Here is a 20,500-nt window from a genome sequence, read left to right as displayed (position 1 = left end):
TGGATGCGCAGGCCCAGCGGCCATGGCTCATGGGCCCAGCTGCTCCACGGCACGTGGGACCCTCCCGGACCGGGGCACGGGCCCGTGCCCCCTGCATCGGCAGGCGGACTATCAACCATTGCGCCACCAGGGAAGCCCTGAATGTGGATTTTGACGTTTGAATATGTTTTAACCTTGCACGATGTCTATACTAACAATGTATGGGTTGTTTGATAAATAAATATTTTTTTAAAAAATTAAAAAAAAAATTCAGCAGTGCTCAAACCCACAGATCCCTTAAATCAAAGTTCAGTCTCTTCCCTAATCAAACAAGAAATCCTCAGATGATCTCCAGAACTAAAAAGGACTAAAAGCCAATAATATATAAACAAAACCCACAAACAACTGCATGCTAAAACAATCTTCTTAGGTAGAAGAGTTTCAGTGAAGTCCTCAAAAGAAATAAAATATTGTAAAAGTAAAACATCAGAAAGCATTTATAAGCCACATCAGGAAATATGCCATTTGACATAATCCTGAAAACAAATCAGTGAAGCATAGAAAGCACTCACAAATATTTAAGTTCTTCACTAAGTTAATGGTGTGGAAAATATTAGAGGTGAAAAAAACACCATAAGGAGAAACATCTCTTGTGGCCTAACAAAAATTGATTCTATCTCATCTGCTGTGTGTTATAAATGGCAATAAATGTCTGCGGGATTGTTTATTGCTGTCCACCTACAGATGGAATTGGGATTAATACTTAATTAAACTAGAGTTCTTGGCTGTCTAAAATGGATCAGGACATAGTTTGTGCATTAATTACTCTTCCAAACTATTAGTAACTCAGAGGGATCTTGTCAGTATTGACCTTATGCCCTGAGAGGGAAACCGTGTATCTATAAAAATGAATCAAGGAAGGGGCACCACTAATGTGGTCGGACTATAGCACAGAGTTGAATTGAAAAAAAAAAAATCCTGGTGTTATATAAAGACTAAAAGCAGTGTGTTGCTTTAAATTTTCAATCAGCCTTCTTATTAAAGTACTACTCTCCCAAGGTTGACTGCTGGTCAGATAGGAAGTACTGGCTAATTCTCAAGTAGAAATGCTACAAATGAACTTATGTATATTCAGATATATATATGCAGATGTGTATGTGTATCTACATAAAAACAGGCATAAACAAAACTTTTCCCTTACTTTAGAAATTTTTACTTTCTAAAATCTTCCTCTCCCATGCTCTAAAATGACCCCCAGGTCACTTGAAATGTTTTCTGATTGGGTATCCAATGAAAAATGATTTGGGCTTCACCTGTTACCCATCAATGAAGGAGCAGTGATCTGAAAACTCAAGTCCCCAACAACATCTATTTGGCATAAGATCAATGTGAAGAATATATTTCTCAGGTGTGTTAAAATATAATAGAGAGTTTTCCTGAATTACTCACCCATAGGCTCCATTGCTAATCAATTTAATCGTCTCAAAATCACTTTCCCGAGGTTTCCTTCGAAGTTTCAGGGAAGCATTAGAGCTCTTGGAGACAAAATATGGATGTTAAAAAATAGCTCAGAATTTAAGAAAATGATTTTAGCAGTAAAATAACTAATATTTGAATTGCATGCTTTATTGTTTAATATGTTCAAGTGCAGTATTCTAGCCAAAGGAACCTGGGGGATGGCTTTAAAGCTCAATTTTCCACAGCAGTGCTGATAAACTACTCCTCATGACTGGCTCAGTTTCATTTAAGTTAACATCATTTCCAGGAGATAGAGGCACCACGTTTTTGAAAATTCCTGATTTTTAATTTACCTCTGTAAACCATTCAGGTGAGCCTCACCCTAGTCTTTTAAAGTTTTAAGATTTAAGTCCAAAATGCCAAAGCTTAATTCCAGTTTCAGTCAATCAGAAAAGAATGGGCTGGAGTGGCCCTCTACGGGTTGGTGGATCACGTGGCTTCTCTGCCACTGACCAGAGCATGTCCATTTCATTCCTGTGGCAACCTTTCCTGTTTGGAAAAGTTAGTTGGCAACAAATGAGACAGCCAGGCAGAGCATGCCTGTCTTTCTTTACTTCCATCCACCGTAAGTCTTACTTACCATGGTTTAGACACCAATTTTCAAAAAGATAGCTCTTTAAAAAGTTTAGTTCAAAGGACACGAGTAAACAAAGTTGTTTTTTTTGTTTTGTTTTTTTTTTACAAAAGTTTCTCACGCCCCATGTATCTTAGCACTGAGAGGGGGTTAACAGTCATTTTGCTCCCTCTGCAGAGACCAGAATCCCCTTCCCATAATTTTGGAAGAAACCCATGACTCTGAGGTATGTGCCATCCTCCCCCACTCAGCACTGGCACCCGCCCACTCGGCCGCCCCGCCACCTCTGGAATATTCAGACCGAGCTTCCCACTGTCCTCAGTGCCTGCATTCTCTCACCATCCTGAGTGACTTCCGTATCTACACAGATAACTCAGCCAACAACCTGGCCTCTGGGCTACCTGACCTCCTCAATTCAACCAGCTCCTTTCTCTGTTTCTCCTTGGCCTCTGGCCATAGGACCTGGGTCTACTCATCACCTGCCAACACCCCACCTCAGAAAACATCATCCAAGACTGGGACCCCTTACTTGGTCAGCCACCCCACTCCGACTGCTCTCCACAGCTCCAGCTACAAGGCCCTGAACCAGCCCTCTTGTCTCATTAACTCTTCCTCACCTGAGTGACCTCACCCTTGCCTATGGATGACTCCTAAGTCACCTAGACCATCCACCAAAAACTCTCCCTCTGAGGGCCGGAAGATCCCACACCTTATATACAATTGACTGCTTGACGGCTCTCCTTGGATGTCTCAAAGGAACTTCAGCTTAAGCTCACTCAAAATTACGGCAGTTATGATGAAACTAACAAAAACAGCTATCATTTATTTAGCACATGTGAAGCTGTCCTAACCATTTTACACAGACTACCTTATTTAATCTTTTTTTTTTTTTTTTTTTTTTTGCGGTACACAGGCCTCTCGCTGTTGTGGCCTCTCCCATTACGGAGCACAGGCTCCGGATGTGCAGGCTCAGCGGCCATGGCTCACGGGCCCAGCCGCTCCACAGCATGTGGGATCTTCCCGGACCGGGGCATGAACCCGTGTCCCCTGCATCAGCAGGCGGACTCTCAACCACTGCGCCACCAGGGAAGCCCCTTATTTAATCTTTTATATCTATTTTACAGTTGAGGAAACTGAGGCACAGAGAGATTTTTTTTTTACCCAAGCTAGTAAGAAGTGAAGCCAGCTTTGAAATCTGGAAACCTGACTCCAGAGCCTGGATTTTTAAGCCCCCAGGCACAGCTGCCCCTCTTTCCTGACCAACCCCCGATGCTGGGGGTGGTCCATCCTGGTTCCTCTTCTGCTATTCACAATTAGGAAGAATGGCACCAGCATCCAGGACCTCTCATCTGTGTCACTGCTGCAGACTTTCAAATGGCCTCCCCAGGGTCACTCCAGCTGGCTTTCCTTACCCCATCTACTTCCTACACTGCAATCAGTGTGATTTTTTTTTTCACATCGTTACTCTGTTTGGGTCATCTCCCTATCTACACCTCCTCATCCTCCACACATATACATTTCCTCCACAGTTCAACAGCTTCCCACTGTTCTTTGAAAGAAACAATTTGACAACGATGAACAGCAAGCACGTCTGTGTCCAGTTTTTACCCGAGCTCTCTAGGCTGCACGGTCTCCCTCACTCTTAAGCCTTCAGATATACTTGCTCCCTTGTGTCACATGATGGTCCCTTGGCCTGGAATGTTCCCTCTGCCCTTTCTCATCCTAGTCACTTCTCACATCTCGAGTGTCCTTTCCTTAGGAGATCTTTCTGGACTGGTAAATCTCTTTATGTTATGAAGGTAAATCTCTTTAATGTTATGTTCCAGGAGCACATGGCCCTTTTTCTTTATAGATCTTATTCAAGTTTCTCATTTTGATTTTTTGTGCTTGATTTCTCTTTATTAATTTGTTTCTCTTTGAAGAGAGGGGCTAAAACTGTATGCCTGGTGCCTTGCATATAGAAGCACAATAAATATGTGTTGAACAAATAAAGTAATTAACACAGCCAAAATCTCCAGATGCTAATAAACAGAAAAGCCAACATCATATTTCATCAAGAAAGATACTTACTTTCACTGATTCATCTGGTTCTGGTGTTTCTGCTGTCCCACTATCATAGTTTCCCAGCTGAGCCATTTCTAAATTAAAAAAAAAAAAAAAAGCTAAGTTTAAGAGAAATAGGACAATTGTAACTAGACAAGAGTACTATGCTAAAACAAAAGAAGCACAATTTCTCCAATATTAAAAAAAGAAGAATTTACTCTATACTCCAATGTACACATGAGAAAATCTTAATTCCAAAATGGCAAGAACCAACAACTGATATTGATATTTTGAAATTGTTCATTTCATGCCCTTTTTCCTAGAACTCCATTTCTTATGAACACATAGACACAGCTACTTAGAGCTGGGCCTCTGCTCATGTTAGCAGGATTCACTGGCTGACACAATCACCACAGCTTGGAAAGGGTTTGGGGGCTCAATGATTATGCTTGTAATCAGATATTCAAGAGAGGCAAGTTTCCCAGGCATCAGAGATGCACTGACTACAGCTCAGAGATGAGTCTCAAGTTGTCATGAGCATCCCTTGCTCCATTCCTTCACGTCCACTGAGAGCTGGCCCTCCTAGTACATAAGAATCCACAACTTGTCAGAAAGGAAGCAATAGTAGTTGTTAAGAGGAGTTTGGAGTTGAAAAGACTAAAGTTGCCACCACTAAGAGCACTTACTAGTGGCTTTTTTTTTTTTTTTTTTTTTTGCAGTACGCGGGCCTCTCACTGCTGTGGCCTCTCCCGTTGCGGAGCACAGGCTCCGGACGTGCAGGGTCAGTGGCCATGGCTCACGGGCCCAGCCGCTCCGCGGCATGTGGGATCTTCCCGGACAGGGGCATGAACCTGCGTCCCCTGCATCGGCAGGCGGACTCTCAACCACTGCACCACCAAGGGAAGCCCTTACTAGTGGCTTTTTAACCTTGGGTTCTTCCTCTGTAAGATGGGAACAATATTGTTTATCTCTTGGATTTTTTTATGAGTATCACATGTGATAATGCATGTAAAGCTCTTAGCATGCTGACTAACAAAAATTAAGTGCTCGCTGAATGTTGATTGTTATTTATTACCATTAATTATATCATGTAAAGTAGTCAGTACTAGGTTGGATGCCACATGCTTGACACCAGCCTAAATTCTACCCTAGTGGTCTAGTTAAGAGACAAAGCATTTCATTGCTCAACCTACATTGGAATGCATCCTTAAGTCTATATAAGTAAATGAGAAAACCTAATTTATTTTATCGTTCATTTTGATTTTTATCAAACAATGCACACTTAAGAAAAAACAAAACATGTTTTATTAAAAAAAAGAACATGAAAAAATTTTCTCCAAAACTTTAAAGGGGCTTATCGCTAAGTGGTAGGACCACAGGTAATTTGAATTTTCTAATTTTTGAAAATCGAATGTGTATGATAAAAAGTTAGAGGTTTTAGTTACATATTTTTGTGTGCATCTAATATTATTTCTTAGGCTCTCAGAATTTTATGTATTCATGTTCTTATAAATATAATCATCTTTTTTTGGGAGAGATTACACATAAAACACATGAAGCAAAGTAACAATGGAGTGCTGTCTTTAGAGAATAATTAACTCCAGAAACTAAAATAACTGGAGATTGACACTATCCCAGTTTACTTACAGAGGAAGTTCAGGAATTAAAAATGAGCTCAGTACAAACTGTGTGCTTTCTTGGTGTCATTCAAATGACCTCAACGTCCTATGTGACTAGCACTTTAGAGTTATAGACTAGGAGGTAGACTATAATGTATTCAGTTGGAGGGGCTCAAAGGGTCAATTTTACTATTATTTATTTATTAAGCATTATTACATCTTAGGTGCAGAGGTTAACTCATATAATCCTAAAAACAACCCTGTGAATAGGTACCATTATCCAGTTTTTATGGAAAACACTGAGGCACAACAAAGAAGCTCATCATAGTGTGATCAAGGTCACACAGTCTGCACTGACACTCTGGGTAGTCCCATTCCAGACTCTCACTCTTAACCTTCAAATGTCAGGATTTAGGTCTGCTGGTGTCCGTGATGACAAGAAGGGAAACAAATGTAGATCAGAGTTTGCAATAATCACATTTTAAGTGATTAGAGCAAACAGATTAAAAATTACCCTCACATCTGAATTAAGAAAATTAAGTGTAAAAAGTTAAAAACAACTCCCAGTGATAGATTTGTATAATTAAATATGAAACTTGTCAAAAATCACTATTAAAATGTTTTAAAGACAATAAAGGCATATAAATGGGCCTCAGGTTATTCACCTACCAAAGGTTCAGCCTACAGTGATATTTACTACCAGCTAAGAAAACTGTGAAGAGCTCACTCAGTCTACAAATCAAAGGCTGACACAACTAACTCTGCCGGCGTGAAGAGTCACCGTAATATACTTTGACAGTCTCCCCCACTCCAATTACTTTCATAAAAAAACAAATTAAAAGATGGTTCTGTTTTAAATAGAGTTTCTGCTAAATAACTATTATCTGGGAAATACATATTATTTGTAAGCAGTGGGTAGTAATGGAATGGAACCAAGAGTCAGCTTTTGAAGCAGGAAGCTAAGGCATCATTTTGTAATGCCTGAAGAGATTTTTAAAACTCATCTAAATACCATTAAACATCTGCCCTTTTTATTTCAGTGATTTAAACCATTTCTGAAGACTCATGATTCAAAAAGGTAAAGATGGTAATTTAAAAGCTATGGGGAAAAATCTCTCCCCAGGGAACTTTTCACAAAAGCAGCCACCAGACTCTGATAAGTGATGAATCTGTTGTGGTACTGCTTTCAGTACAGTATAAATTTATCTGGCATTATCTCCCGGTAATGCATGCATCATTTCACTGGAAGCAAAGATTCGATGGCCATAAGAGCAAATAAAGCAGGGGAAATAGGAGAGCAGGCAGAGAGCAGCAGGTTCCCTGGCTGGAGATGGGAAAATATCTGCCAACTGTTAGCATCATCACAAACAATTTAGCATGTAACACTTTTCAAATTCAACTTAATGACCCAGGAAGACAATTTTGAATAAAGGAGTCTATGATTGTTTTTGAGTCTTTTCAGGCAGTATATAACCTAAGTGTTTTAAATGACAATCCCAAACAATAATGAACAGGAAAAGGTGGTGGAAGGAGTGGTTTCCCAATATCAGATTTGAAAAAAAATCACTAACAGGGTGCTTCCTCTTCTCTGCATTTAATAGCATTAGACCTATTTTTTTTTATTTGAATCAACCAGGAATCCTTGTATAAGTTCTAAAAAACATTTCCCCCCGACTGGCTCTCCAATATATTACTATTTTTCATACCTTTTTGAGACAAGTAAGTAAAAATAGATTTATGAACACTGAACCTGATTTAAAGTTAATCATCAGTTATCAGTCACCTGACTCCCAAATTACATTTAAAAGTCACTTTTAAATTAAATGTAATTAATTCCTTTACCAACATTTTCAAAATGTGCACCCTTGAGGAGAATCCAAAGGAGCTCTGAAAGAGAAAAAATAACCCCAGAGAAGATGGAAATCTAAACCCTTCTTGGATGCTCTGGAATTGTTAGGCTGATAAGACTCTAGGATTTCAAGGTCTCTTCCCTACTCTAGTTAAACACAAAATCCAACATATAGTTCTTTCCTTTAAATCACAATTGGTCCCCAAATTTGGCCTTTTCAATATAGAGCCAAAACATGAGGAAAAAATAAAGACTTGCCACTAAGTTTTTCCATGAGACCACGGTGCCTAAGCAAGTAAAAGTTTAGCCCAATCAGGGTACTCACCTTCCAGAGGATCCTTATTGAGACCCAGCTGGCTAATGATGTACCTGGGAATGTCAGTTTTAATACCCTGTCCTTCTTTTGCATGGCCTTCTGCTGCTTCCAATAGGTAGTAAAATTCTTCAGGATCAAATTCCTAGCAGAAGACAAACAGAGATGGATACTTCTTCGAGCCAAAATTGTCTGTGGTTTTATTATATAAACCACATTCACAGTAAAATTGCTGGATATACATGGTAATAAGTTATTTACACAGAAAGAAGGCAGATGGATTACTTCATTTAAAAAGCATATAATTTTCAGTTCATATTCAAAGCCTAATCATATTCTAAGACAATACATTTCAGTACTTGGTAACCCAAAGAGAATTTCCATTTCCAACTTCCTTGTAATGTAACTTTGAAGGTACTAGGTTCCACTTAAGATATCTATCTTTTTTAAAATGAACAGGTCGGAATTTTTAATTGTGCCTTTTTAGTAAAGTTTTAAAAGTCTGTGAATCTCATCCAGAAGATTCAGTTTCTCTCTCTATACAAATAGCCACAAAAGAAATAATGTTAGGATGCATTTTTCTCAAAGGTTTTGTAGGAAACTCCCTTGGTACAGAGGTGTCCAAAAATATTAGAAAGAAAAATCCCCAAATTTTATCACCAAGCTCTAAAATTAAGTTATTAAAATTCACATAATGTGAACATTAAGAAAGAAAAATATGAAATTAGTACTTCCAGTTACCTCTGTCTTCAGTAAAAATTTGGGAACACGTTTTTCTTAAGTATTTTACTTTATTTTGCTGTCTGTTGCTTCCAGTATGTAATAAAAATCTTAGGATCACATCACTCTAGATGGATGCCACGGATTTATGTGTTGTAAACAATTATAGATTTAAAGCACAGTTACTGTTTTCAGTTAGATTTCCTAGATCCTCCCACTCCCAGAATTTTTCTCATTTTGATTAGTGCCCCATATAGGCAACTGTGGAATCTCCGTATTTCACCTGAGAATTACTCAAGTATTTCTAAAGGCCATATGAAAAAGCATGCTACAAATGGAGTAAAGCCAAACCAATGTCCACGCTCAGTACCCTTTACATAAACCTACAACCAGAGACAAGGCAAGCCTGGGACTATAGGCCTAAGACGACTGGTTGGGGGAAACATTCTCTAAAACTCTCAAACTCCAGTTTTATTTGAGCTTTAAACATCATGGAAAGCAGCAACATCTTCAAATCTACTTCTAAGCTCACTTGTTTCTATCTTTGATAGGCTACATGTACTTTTACTGTTTCTCTTCTGATTAAGAGTGATTACTGTAAAAAAAAGTCATTTCCCCTTTTAAGGCAACATCTCTCTTAGCATGTCTGCTGCCATCCAGAGAAGCAAGTTTTGATGCTAAATGGTATTTTCCCCCAAATTGAGCAACTGCGGGGAAGTACAAGCCTGTGGTGCATAATTCAAAAGGTGCAACAGGAAGAGCAGGAAAAACTCAGTCTTCTGCCTGTATCTGCCAGTCACACAGTTCTCCTCCCCAGAGGCATCCTGAGTATTTTTCTTTCCCTTTATCTTTCCAGAGACACTCACTGCTGAATGATGCTTTTGATTCTGTGATTCCAAGGGTCCTGGCCATTGATGGAAAGCCTTCCTCCACCACACACCTACCTTTCTCCTCCAGACTCACCTTCCACCACATCTCACTATGCACAGGTATATGTTTACGGGGCTGTAAACATTTCACTGTTATAGAAAGCTATGAATCTTAATTAAAATAAGAGCAAAACCAAAGCGATATCACCATGTCTGTACATATGTGTACGTAAAATTCTGAAAAGCTGTATTGTACTCAGTGTTATAAATAACTATTAGCGAAACTTAAAAGTGAGTTTTGACACTACATTAAGCCCCATAAAACTATTCTTATGTTCGAAGTTTCGTCTTTGTTCAGTGTTGACTGAAATCTCAATCAAAATTACATAAAATAAAGCAAAGATTTTAAAACAGGAAAATGGTCACTGACTAAAGAAAGTATAATTGATAAAACAAACTAATCTTGGAAAGTCTCATTCCTTTAGGTCTGGATAAGGCCATACTGTATTCTCCAAATGGACTGCTGACTAGCACTTATTTCGAACATGCCACATTTAAAAAGTAACAATTATAACCACAGGTCACCGTATATCATATCTCTGATTTCCCTCTCTCTTCATCTTGGCACCTCCAAAAAAGCGGGGTACAGAGAGTGTTCTAAATGAGCTACAACATAGAAATTATGCTGAGATAAAGTCAAGCACATTATTTCATGATTATTTTTTAGGTTTGACCAGACTGTGATATAACTATCTCTTAACACAACACAAGTCCTAGAAATTTCACTGAAAACCAGACAAGAAAAAGCACACACGGCTGTTGTCATCAACATTCACGTGTTGCTGTTTCTCTTGACTCTTTCTATTTAACTCTTTGAAGCCAAATACAATTGGAGCTTTCTGGTGGTCCCTGCTTTCCCACAGTTGACAATAAATACCAAAATCACCTCGAGGGGCAACTCACCAGGCACTCTAATAACCGAGCAGGACGGGCAATAACAATTAGGATCTTTCGAACTAGTTGTTTAATAAATGCCAATTCTCCACTTTCTGAACGATCATGAGCCTATGAGGAAGCAATGAAAAGAATGATGAGACAGAGTTGCTCCACTAAATGGGAAAGAAAATCAGCAAAGCATGCTAATCAGATAATGCAAATATCCAAAAATTAAGCGACTTAGAAAATACTTTTAAAAGGTTGAGAAGCAGACATTATCCCTACATAAATGGACACTATTAAACGTCTATATCTACAAAATGGCTCTATTAGCTAAATTTTAATTGCAAAACTTTGATTTATTCTCTGTGTTAAAAATCAAATATTAGGGCTCTCAATGTGAACCATGAGTGAAGTAGACATTAAAAGTTTATGACACATTGAGTACATGGTACAAGTAGAATGGACAGCTGATGAGGAACCTTGATTTTCCAGATGTAACTTCTTAAAAGTATGAAATGGCTAACATAGTGAAGGACTGATTTTGTTAACCTGGGCATTTAACACATTCATGAAATATGTTTTATATAAACAACACTATTAGCCTGTAAGTTAGCTATTTCATAATATGTAAGAAGTTGTACACTGCTTATTTCAAATGTTAGGTGAATACTGTTTATACTTGGATACATACATATGAATTTGATTTCACATAATGAATAAATAATACCTAGATACTCAACTCAGTAAAATTTAACTGACTCAAAATCTTCTAAAATTTTATTTTACATGTTGCCTAACGTGAAATCTAAGCACAAAAGATATCCTGAGGACAGAACTTAGTTCATTAACAGTCGTTTTAATTTTCAATATTTTTTGAAGAAATGAGGTAAATCTGTATCAAGGCAGATATAAAACCAAAGTTTTAAAAGTTTAAATATAAACTTCTACACATGCTCACTTTCAGCCTTTCTTAATTTTTATGATTTGCTTTCCTTCAAGAATTAAAAAAAAAGTATCAAGGTGATATTGGTGCAATAGAATATAATTTCATAGATAAGGTAATAAACATTTAAAATCATTCTTGAAGGTGCTTTATTCTGACAAGAACTAGCCTGCCCATAAAAAGAAGTGTCAGACCAAATCTATGAAAAATGATTATACTTAGAAGTAGTATGTTTACTAAATTTAAGTCATTAAATCAAAGGCAACTTTCCAAAATGTAGGTAGAGAAACCATATACAGGAAAAGCCAAAAAGCTAACATTTAAAAGAAAAAACACAGAGAAAATGACCACTGGTGAATAACTGTAGATTAGAATGTGTTTAAAGACAACCAACTGTTAACTATAACTACAGGTTCTAGTAACCAGTAAGGATGTCAGGGCACATATGAGGAGACATACATAATATTTAAGCTGTCCTTAAGTTTTCTTTTCATGTTTTGTTTTGTAACAAAAACGGATTTAGGAAGATACAGTGAATGCCAAGAAATAAGGTTATATGTGTTCTTTATAGTTTATCCTTAATCAAAACTAAACAGAAAACCTTAAAGGTGAAGCAAAAAAACCCCACCTAACTTCTGGATTGATAATCCTCTTACTATAATAATTACTGCTTTATAAATTAAGGAATATAAAGAAAATCTAAAAAGCCTAAACATGTTTTGGTGGTCTCTTCAAGGAGAAACAAGAACTTTATATCTTAAAAAATTAAAAATAGCTCAGCTTATACAAATTCCATTTCAAAAATTGTAAAAATAATCAGTTCATTCCAACTTCTTACTTCTGAGAATTATCAGCCCCATCCAAGGCCAAAACATACAATGAGTTATACTAACACAAATAATATTTTGTTTACTATCAATAGGGGAGATGGGAACTTTGTTAAAACAACACCAAACAAAACCACACACTCAGCATGAGAAGAGAAATAGTTTAGTAGCTGCCGGCAGCAAGCTCCAGCATTCCTGGATTCCCTGTGTTTGTACTTTAAGTGTTGGCCAGTATAAAAAATACAGAGACTAAGATCTGTGAGTGGGTTATAGCTTCCTGTGTATTTTATTTTCTTTGGCTAAATACACCTAAGTGAAAAAAAGAATGGAGACATAAAAGCTTTCCTCTGGAATGGACCTAGACCTCAGGACTTTAAAAAGGCATCAGTTAAATCAAGCTACTCAACCTCAGGGGGACTTGGCCTGAGTGTGCAAAGGACTGACAATGGGAACAGTGGCGGGGAGACAGGCTAGGCGGGCACACAATGTCATGGCTGGGAACTGACAATAATTGTGTCGACGGGAAGGCAAAGCCAGGCCTCACAATGTGATTCTATCCAAAGGAGCAAGTTCCCCTGTGACCTGTTAGCTCCAAACTCTGGAAGGACATTGTGAATGTAATTCTGAAGACAGTTTTAATTTTCACAAAAAGACTGAAGGAAAATGTTTATCTGTGAAAATAAACAAGAAAACATCCTTATTCAAACCTGACAATACTCTTTATGTTACACATGTATACATGCTTCTCTGCCCAAGAGAGAAATTTCTCTAAAAGTCAACAATGTTAATCTATTACATGGTGCATTCAGATGATTTTTGAAACCCTAAGATTTTTTTAGTTGCCATGAAACAACCTGCCAAGTCTATCATACAGAAACGAAATTAAGTGGGGGATTTCAATGTAAATAGCTTCAGCTTTGGGTTCTACCCTTTTCAGGGAATGCCTATGAAGGAATGAACCACAGAACTTAACCAGTAATTATGGTAATAGCCTGGGACTGAACTATGGAATTAAGGAAGAAGTATCTCACAGAGGTAAATTAATTTTCATCACCAATCAATTATTATATAATCATCAAATACTTAAATCACTCCCAAAGAGGGCATCCTCAGAATGGCTGTTCTCTAAGTATTAAAGAATTAGGTCTTCCATGCCTACGTGTCCATTAAATTTAAAAACTCCAACTTCCAAAAAAAAATTTTTTTTTCATCATAATTTATAGTAGAATTGGTCCACGACAAATTGGAAATTGACAACAAAACCTGAAGACAATGTGTTCATCCAAAGACAGTCTGAGAAACATTCCCTTAGTGAGCTGCAAGAGGTTGAAATGTGAGAAATAGGAACAAAGCATAGAAAACTCTGTTGGGAGGTTTAGAATGGGAAAGGGAGGAAAAATGGTGGCTGCTGGTCAGAGAGGGATCATCTCATCTTGCCACAACTAAATTCAGTATGAGCAAGGACAGATGGATTTCTAGAAAATTAGGATGCCAATATTTTCCTTCAGTTCCATGCAATTATTTACACAATCATGCTTAGAGAAAACCACCTACGATTTTATTTACATGGGCATAATGTATGCCGATGGGATACAGAAATACAATATAACCAAACATATCGGCTAAATACGTTTTACTTGTAGGCTGTGGCTGATCAATTTCAGTCAGGACAGCACTATTATGCATTAACTGCATTCCACTATACACACTCCCTTCCTGTCCTGGGTGTTATCAGGAGCTAGGACTGCAAGTGTTAGGCCTGGAAGGGGCCTGTGTTTATCTGTCATTTTAGAAATTGGATATTTTGTTAGAAGAAAAACTGACACTAATGAAAATATAAGTTGCCATTTACTACCCAACACCACCTGCAGGTTAATTAATAGGACACATGGCCTGGAAGAAGCCAGCAATTTTCCATTTAGCTTTTCCAGATATTAGAACTAGATAGCATCATCAAATAATGTACATACACTCAGGCAATTTCTAACTTTATGGTTAAGGAGGGGAAAAAAAATCACTGCTTCAAAATCCTTCACAAGCCACTTATCCTAGAGTCATAGATTGTTGGGACCCAAGGTTCCTGTAAAGGTTATTAACATTAACTTTCTATTACTCTAAATGTTGACCAGAATCAATTCACAGCAAGTAGCAATCAATCTGTTTTCTTCTTCTTCCTCTTCGTTTCCCTGGAATATGAACTCTGTCTCATGGCTAAAACTTGCTGAGCAAATGCTCTCATAAAATTTTTCTTGTTTCAGGGGAAAAGCAAAACAAATCAGAAAACTTTATTAGGTGTAGGGTCTATACCTCATGCAGCAACTTATCTAACTTGTGCTGTAATTCAAGGAAGTATCGTGAGGTGATGAGACCCTGGTGGGATTTATCCAAGCAATCACGAGCCAGTTCAATAATCTGATGGTGAGTGAAACTAAGCACTCCATCTGCGAGGGGAAGGACGTGGTCCGGGGAGTAGCTGGTGATTATTTCCTTTAGGCGCTCTTCCATCTGAGCTGTAGCCTGTTTAGAGATGACAGGCACACACAGATGTAATACAAGGAAACATATATGTAAACAACTCAACAGTCACATTTATTTAGCATTTACAGAGACCTCCACAAGTTATTAAGTAGAATTCTAGAAATTAAATTTAAAAGAAGCCTCCCTTCTGTAAATTTAAAAGAAGGCTCCCTTCTGTAAGATACTATAATGGTACATATATATCATTATACACTTGTCAAAACCCACAGAATATACCACACAACAGAGAACCCTAATGCAAACGATGGACTTTGGGTGATTACGATGTGTCAGTATAGGTTCATCGACTATAACAAATAGACCACTCTTGGGCTGGGGGGGGGATGCTGATGGGAGGGGGCTGTGCCTGCGTAGGGTCAGGAAGCATTTGGGAACTCTGTACTTTCCGTTCAATTTTGCCATGAACCTAAAAACTAAAGTCTACTTGGAAAAAAAAAAGAAAGAAGAAGAAGCAGCAGCAGCAGCAGCAGCCTCACCATGTGGGAAAAAGATCTGAGGTATATAGGAGAAACTGAATCTCCCAGGGTGATAATTACTTTTTTCCTCTGCCCTATCAAATGTAAAGTGGTACACGTAAGCTCCTCCAAATAACTCAGTATCTGTGAATCGCTGTGCTCTCATTTCAGATCTTGGGCTCTTTCAGACAGACTGCCAAAAATTTCAAATATTGTAGCTCTGTTTTTACCTATTCAAAAATCAGGACCGTTGCTGGAGTTCCACAGCGTGGGCCAAGAGTTTGTTCCTTTGGCTGTGTTTTAATGTACTAGGAACAAGCATCCTATACCATCTTTACTTATACCTCAAAAAGCTACATCATGGGCAAATGGCCAAGGGGATTCCCTTGGTAACATAAATCTAAAATTTCCTTCCCAACTTTTATTTCATTCTCTGGGATCCCCGATTGCCTAATCAATGTTCCTTGCCTGCATTAATTGCATATGCTGGGAGACTCCCTCTGCCTCCTGTTCCCTTCTAAAATCCTAACCAGTTTTAACTAGTATAGTCAGGATCTATTTCCCTAGTGAACAAGTGACATGTGATAAATGGTTAAAATGGCTGTAATCAATGACATCAATGTTGGGTTCATTACAAATAATAAGTACTCCACTCCTGATTTGTGAAGCCAAAGATTTCCTTTTGCTCTATTGCCTAGGGTTTCAAAGGTGATGGGGGAGGGACAGGAACAGAATGGAGAAATTGCTTCTCCCAAATGTGTAGGAACACGCTGGTGGAAAAGTTGTGGAGACGAGGTAACCGGAGCTCCTTGCAGCCAGGGCATCCAGCAACAACCCTTCGCCAAGGCCTCTCTGGCTCAGTCCAAATTGCTGGTTTAACAGGGAACACTGCAACTGGACCTTTCCTTCTAAGAGGGTTAGACGTATGATTGCTAAAGAGATTGGAAGTCACAGAAAAGAAAAATCGGGTGAAAAAAGTAAAAGACTTTCATGACACATACCAATTTACAGGCTTCTGAGGAAGGAAAACAATTTCTGCTTGACCATACAGCAGCAGGCCCAGAACGTGGGCAGAAGGAGCACCAGGGCCCAGAGGCCTTTCAAAGCTGACGGTCTCTGGAGTACCTCACCAGGCTCACCCAGTGGGTAGGACAACCAGTGGGACTCACGTTACAGCCAGTTCAGCCCACGGAATATGTGGCTAGTTCTCGGCAGCTTTTAAAAATGTTTAGTGATTTTATCTTTCTAAAGAAGGCTATGGTGCTATTTTATAAAGAGAGTCATCAATGGACTGGACCATTACTTCCCACGACAAACACCTTACAGACACTAAACCTAGGTTGCCCGTTTGTTTAGATGCTAGGCATCTTCAATTCAACTCATTACCTTTGGGAATCTTTCCTTGTAGACATGGTTCATCATAATTATTTCATGGTCACAGCAGGCGGGAGAGCGTCCAGGGCTGCAAGCAAAGCAAATTACCCTTTTAAACTTGCCACAGCATGAAATGAAAATAAGCTTTTCATTTATAAACAATTGGTTGCATCAAAAGTACTATGCAGTCTTTGTAAGAAAAGTATATTAGGTAATAAACTACAAAATCAGTCATTAGCACACACGCACGCATACATACTCACAAACACACAGAAACCCCGAATAGTGTTCATAAAGAAAGCTCCAGAAGTGGAATGCTGCAAATTAATTATAGCTACAATATAAAGGTTCAGAAAACGTTCTTAAATTGTGATTATATTTTGTATGTAGCATGCGTTTGCGTGGTTCTAGAAACCAATTAATGAACTGCAATATAAAAGAAGACAGGGCAGCTACAAACAGCAACATCTAGGGCACGCTGAACTGTATAATTTCACACTTTCATCATACACCTGCACTCTGCCACGTACCACTGAAGAGGTTTAAGAGTTTTCCACGGCACAGGTGTCACCACTGAAATCCATTTTCTGGCCTGGCACATATTTATTTGGGATGCTGAGGAAGGCATTGTGTACAGCACTAAACACAGGCATACAACTCTGTGTTTTCTCTATTTCAACAGTAGGTGCCTGCTCCTTCCTAGTGGTATACAGTCAGGCAATTTCAGTGTGAGTTTATATATTCCTCAGAGGACATGGCTGCTTGTAGTAGATATCCTAGGAACTCCTTTCATAAAACCAAAAATGGCACCCATGTGGTAAAATACGATGAATGAATATGTATTGAATGAATACAGCTCTAAATGAATTTGTAAAATTGGTCTTTTATTCCATATCTCAAAATAATCTAACACAATTATGCCATGTAGCTGCATTTACTATATGACACTAAATAAGAAGGGTACAAAGGGAAAACCCTTCTCAGAAAACTTTGATGTTCAACTGAACACCTGACAAACTATGTTTTACAATAAACCTTAATAGATCAAAGCGGACCAGTTCTACAGCATGAAGATCTCATACTGTGGAGAACCTGAAAAAGGACTACCCTGCTCCCCTTGCAGAGAAGGACCTGTTGTCCAGCTGCTGGGATTGCAGAAGGCTTCAGCTGCCAGTCCCTTCAGGGATGGCCTCAGCTACAGAGCCCCCTCATCCAAGGCCATGTCCTTCCCAGGGTACCACATCCCAGGACTGAGACAGGGATATAAAGGAAGGGCCATTTGGCCCAGAGGGACAGCTCTGATGTGTCGTGTCATCCCTAGAGCTCCCTGTGGGGTTGGCTGCAGCTGTCAGGTCTGCACTGCAGCTAGATTTCTCCCTCTGCCCAATCCTGCTTCCTCCCCACCCACAGATGTACTTCCCAAGCACTCCCTAATAAACATCCTGGTCTCTGTGTTAGAGTCTGCTTCCTGAAAAGCCAAACTGTGATATACGTAATTTTTTGAGACAAGGCCAAAACAAAACTGGCTCTACTCAATGTCAAATGGACTACATATGGTACCCACAAAATACAAGGGAAACAAACTCCTAACAATTTGCTCATAATCCTGGAGATAGTAAGACTTGTGATGGGAAGAAAGAATGAAAGATCTGGGTGGCTTTTCGTAAGGTGGAATCTGAATTCCACATGTGAACCCAAACGTGCTGTCCTTCCTTTTCAGCCAAGCCTCTTCCTCGTAAAATATTAATTGATGTAGCACCATAATTAGATGGTCTTGAAATTCCCAATGGCTCGAAGTTTCTCTAGGTGGTCCCTGTAGTCCATCACGGTTACTGCTACCGCAGCAATTAGCAAATTGTAAGGATTTAAAAGAAAAATACTAAGACGCCTTTCAATGGTAATTCACAATATCACGTGTAGATGGAAAACCATATATAGTAGTTCATAAATTAATTAACATATATATGAATTACAGGACCAAAAGTCTTCCCTTGAAATGGTTGAAAAGAGATTATCCAACTCATTGAAAATTTTCAATCAGGGCTACAAACCTCAGACTTCGGGAACGGGGGCGCATGGGTGTATTCCTGCATCTGTTCTCTGTGGCGATGCTTTCGGTGGTACAAAAATGTTTTGATAAGAAGTGTAATTCATCTGGTGTTGGTTGATATGGTAACTGGTGCAACTTCTCCTGGGAGGAGCAGGATGACTAAAACAAACCAAAGTGAGGTTTTATGACTATCTCAAAAAGAAATTCTTTAAGTGAATATGAGATCACAGCATTAAATTTTGTTATATCACCATTTTATACTACATCCTTTCCATGTTATAATTACAATAGCTAGTGCCTCAATGTATACCTTGATGTTGTCTCTGGGAGGTCAAAATGGCCTCCAAATTTCATCTCATTTGTCTATAAGATAATTTCCCAAAACAAAGCTTACTCTCTGGAGAAGACCCAGGCTCTGAAAATGGATAGGACCCAGTCAAAGCCACAGCAAGAAAGTGACAATTGGAGTAAGAATTTAGGTTCATTAAATGACAGATTAGTTCACATTGGTACCCTTGCTTCTACCACTCACCACAAACACTGTGACTTTTAGCTAAGTAACATAAAATGAATTCGTGATGTATGTATGGTCATAAATGGGTAATGGGATCTCTCTTTACAAATCATGCTATCCTTTGATGCAATTTCCATCAATATGTGTCCTGGGTAAAAAGGGGAGGGGATAAAGAAGATACTTGTCTTACTAATGCCATTGTTTTAAAAATTGGGATTTTCTATTTCTGTCTTCTTTGGCTTAGGTTTCTTTAAAAAAAAAAAAAAAACCTTCAATGGTGGTGAGTTTTTTGTCCCTTGAATATAGATTTGCTCTTTGAAAATTGTCACTCACCACTTGGAGCAAAGTAAGGTAGAAAAGGTGAATGGCTAAATAACGCTGCTTTTAATCAATGTGAGAAATATAACTATAAAGCAAAGTGATTGCTTTTTTTGTTTGTTTTTATTGAGGTGAACTCTTTAAGCATTCTAACAAAAGAGATGAGAAATGTCTGAGTAATGGAAACACAGGTAGAATAAGCATATTTTGAAAGATACCCCTCATCTGAATATTCCATTCTAGCAGGGTTTTTTTTATTAAAAAAAAAAACAAAAACCTGCCACACTAAGACCACACTTCATAAACACTGCAGCGTCACAATGCAGTAACTAGAAATTAATGACTAAAGCTTAAAAGTATCCTTATACCTTGAAATTATAAAACACATTCTAAGTAGATACTGAGATAAGGACTTTTTACACTGTAATGAGATTATTTTATAAATCATAAAAATGAGAACACTACTAGAAAGACTTATGAGGTAAACCAAGGCTCTATTCACAAAGTACAGGTATAGTCTTAAATACTGTCACTACAAAGAAAGAAATAAAACACACATAAACTAAGTCAACTCAAGAGATCAGTAAAAGAATAAGAAAATCAATGTCAGCAGGAGAGAAGCAGCAGCGATAAAAGCAAAGATGATGAAATGAGCAAATAGAAAAACAGAATTAAGGATCTGTACATATGTCTCAAAGGTAAAGCAATGTCCACAATTCTGAATCCAAGAATTCAAAACCCCAAAACCCAGAAGTTTGTTCATAAGTATACAGTAATCCTTTTTTGTGGCAAAGCATTAATTGAACTGATGGAAAGCTATTTAAAATATGTATTTAATCCACTTAGTATGAATGTTGATTCAGGTTGCTGTAGAAATATTAATGTAGTTGATTCTGAGCTGCTGACCCAGTTGCTGCTGAGCTGTTATGTACAGTACAGGGAGGATCATGTTACCTTTCTAAAATGTGAAAGTTAATTCCAAAAGCACACCAGGCTCAAGAGTTTCACATAAGGTGCTACAGACCCGTGCTTGCATGGCAGGGACACAAGCTACTTCA

General features: G+C 38.3%; 1 protein-coding gene across 3 annotated transcripts in view; it reads right to left on the bottom strand.

Moving 5' to 3' along the window:
• Positions 1 to 20,500, bottom strand: part of LOC132486164 (microtubule-associated serine/threonine-protein kinase 4-like) — a 211,477-nt gene that overhangs the window by 46,277 nt on the left and 144,700 nt on the right. For all 3 annotated transcript variants that reach the window (XM_060092980.1, XM_060092977.1, XM_060092978.1), the window contains 7 exons: positions 18,612 to 18,769; positions 16,573 to 16,648; positions 14,501 to 14,710; positions 10,448 to 10,549; positions 7,908 to 8,040; positions 4,142 to 4,209; positions 1,429 to 1,514 (listed from right to left, as the gene is read on the bottom strand). In XM_060092980.1, coding sequence (XP_059948963.1) covers positions 1,429 to 1,514; positions 4,142 to 4,209; positions 7,908 to 8,040; positions 10,448 to 10,549; positions 14,501 to 14,710; positions 16,573 to 16,648; positions 18,612 to 18,637 — 701 coding nt within the window. In that variant the 5' untranslated portion in view covers positions 18,638 to 18,769. The remainder of the gene's footprint in view (positions 1 to 1,428; positions 1,515 to 4,141; positions 4,210 to 7,907; positions 8,041 to 10,447; positions 10,550 to 14,500; positions 14,711 to 16,572; positions 16,649 to 18,611; positions 18,770 to 20,500) is intronic.

This window comes from Mesoplodon densirostris, chromosome 3 (assembly GCF_025265405.1).
Source record: "Mesoplodon densirostris isolate mMesDen1 chromosome 3, mMesDen1 primary haplotype, whole genome shotgun sequence".
NCBI lineage: Eukaryota > Metazoa > Chordata > Mammalia > Artiodactyla > Ziphiidae > Mesoplodon > Mesoplodon densirostris.
This window is presented reverse-complemented; position numbering and strand designations above follow the sequence as displayed.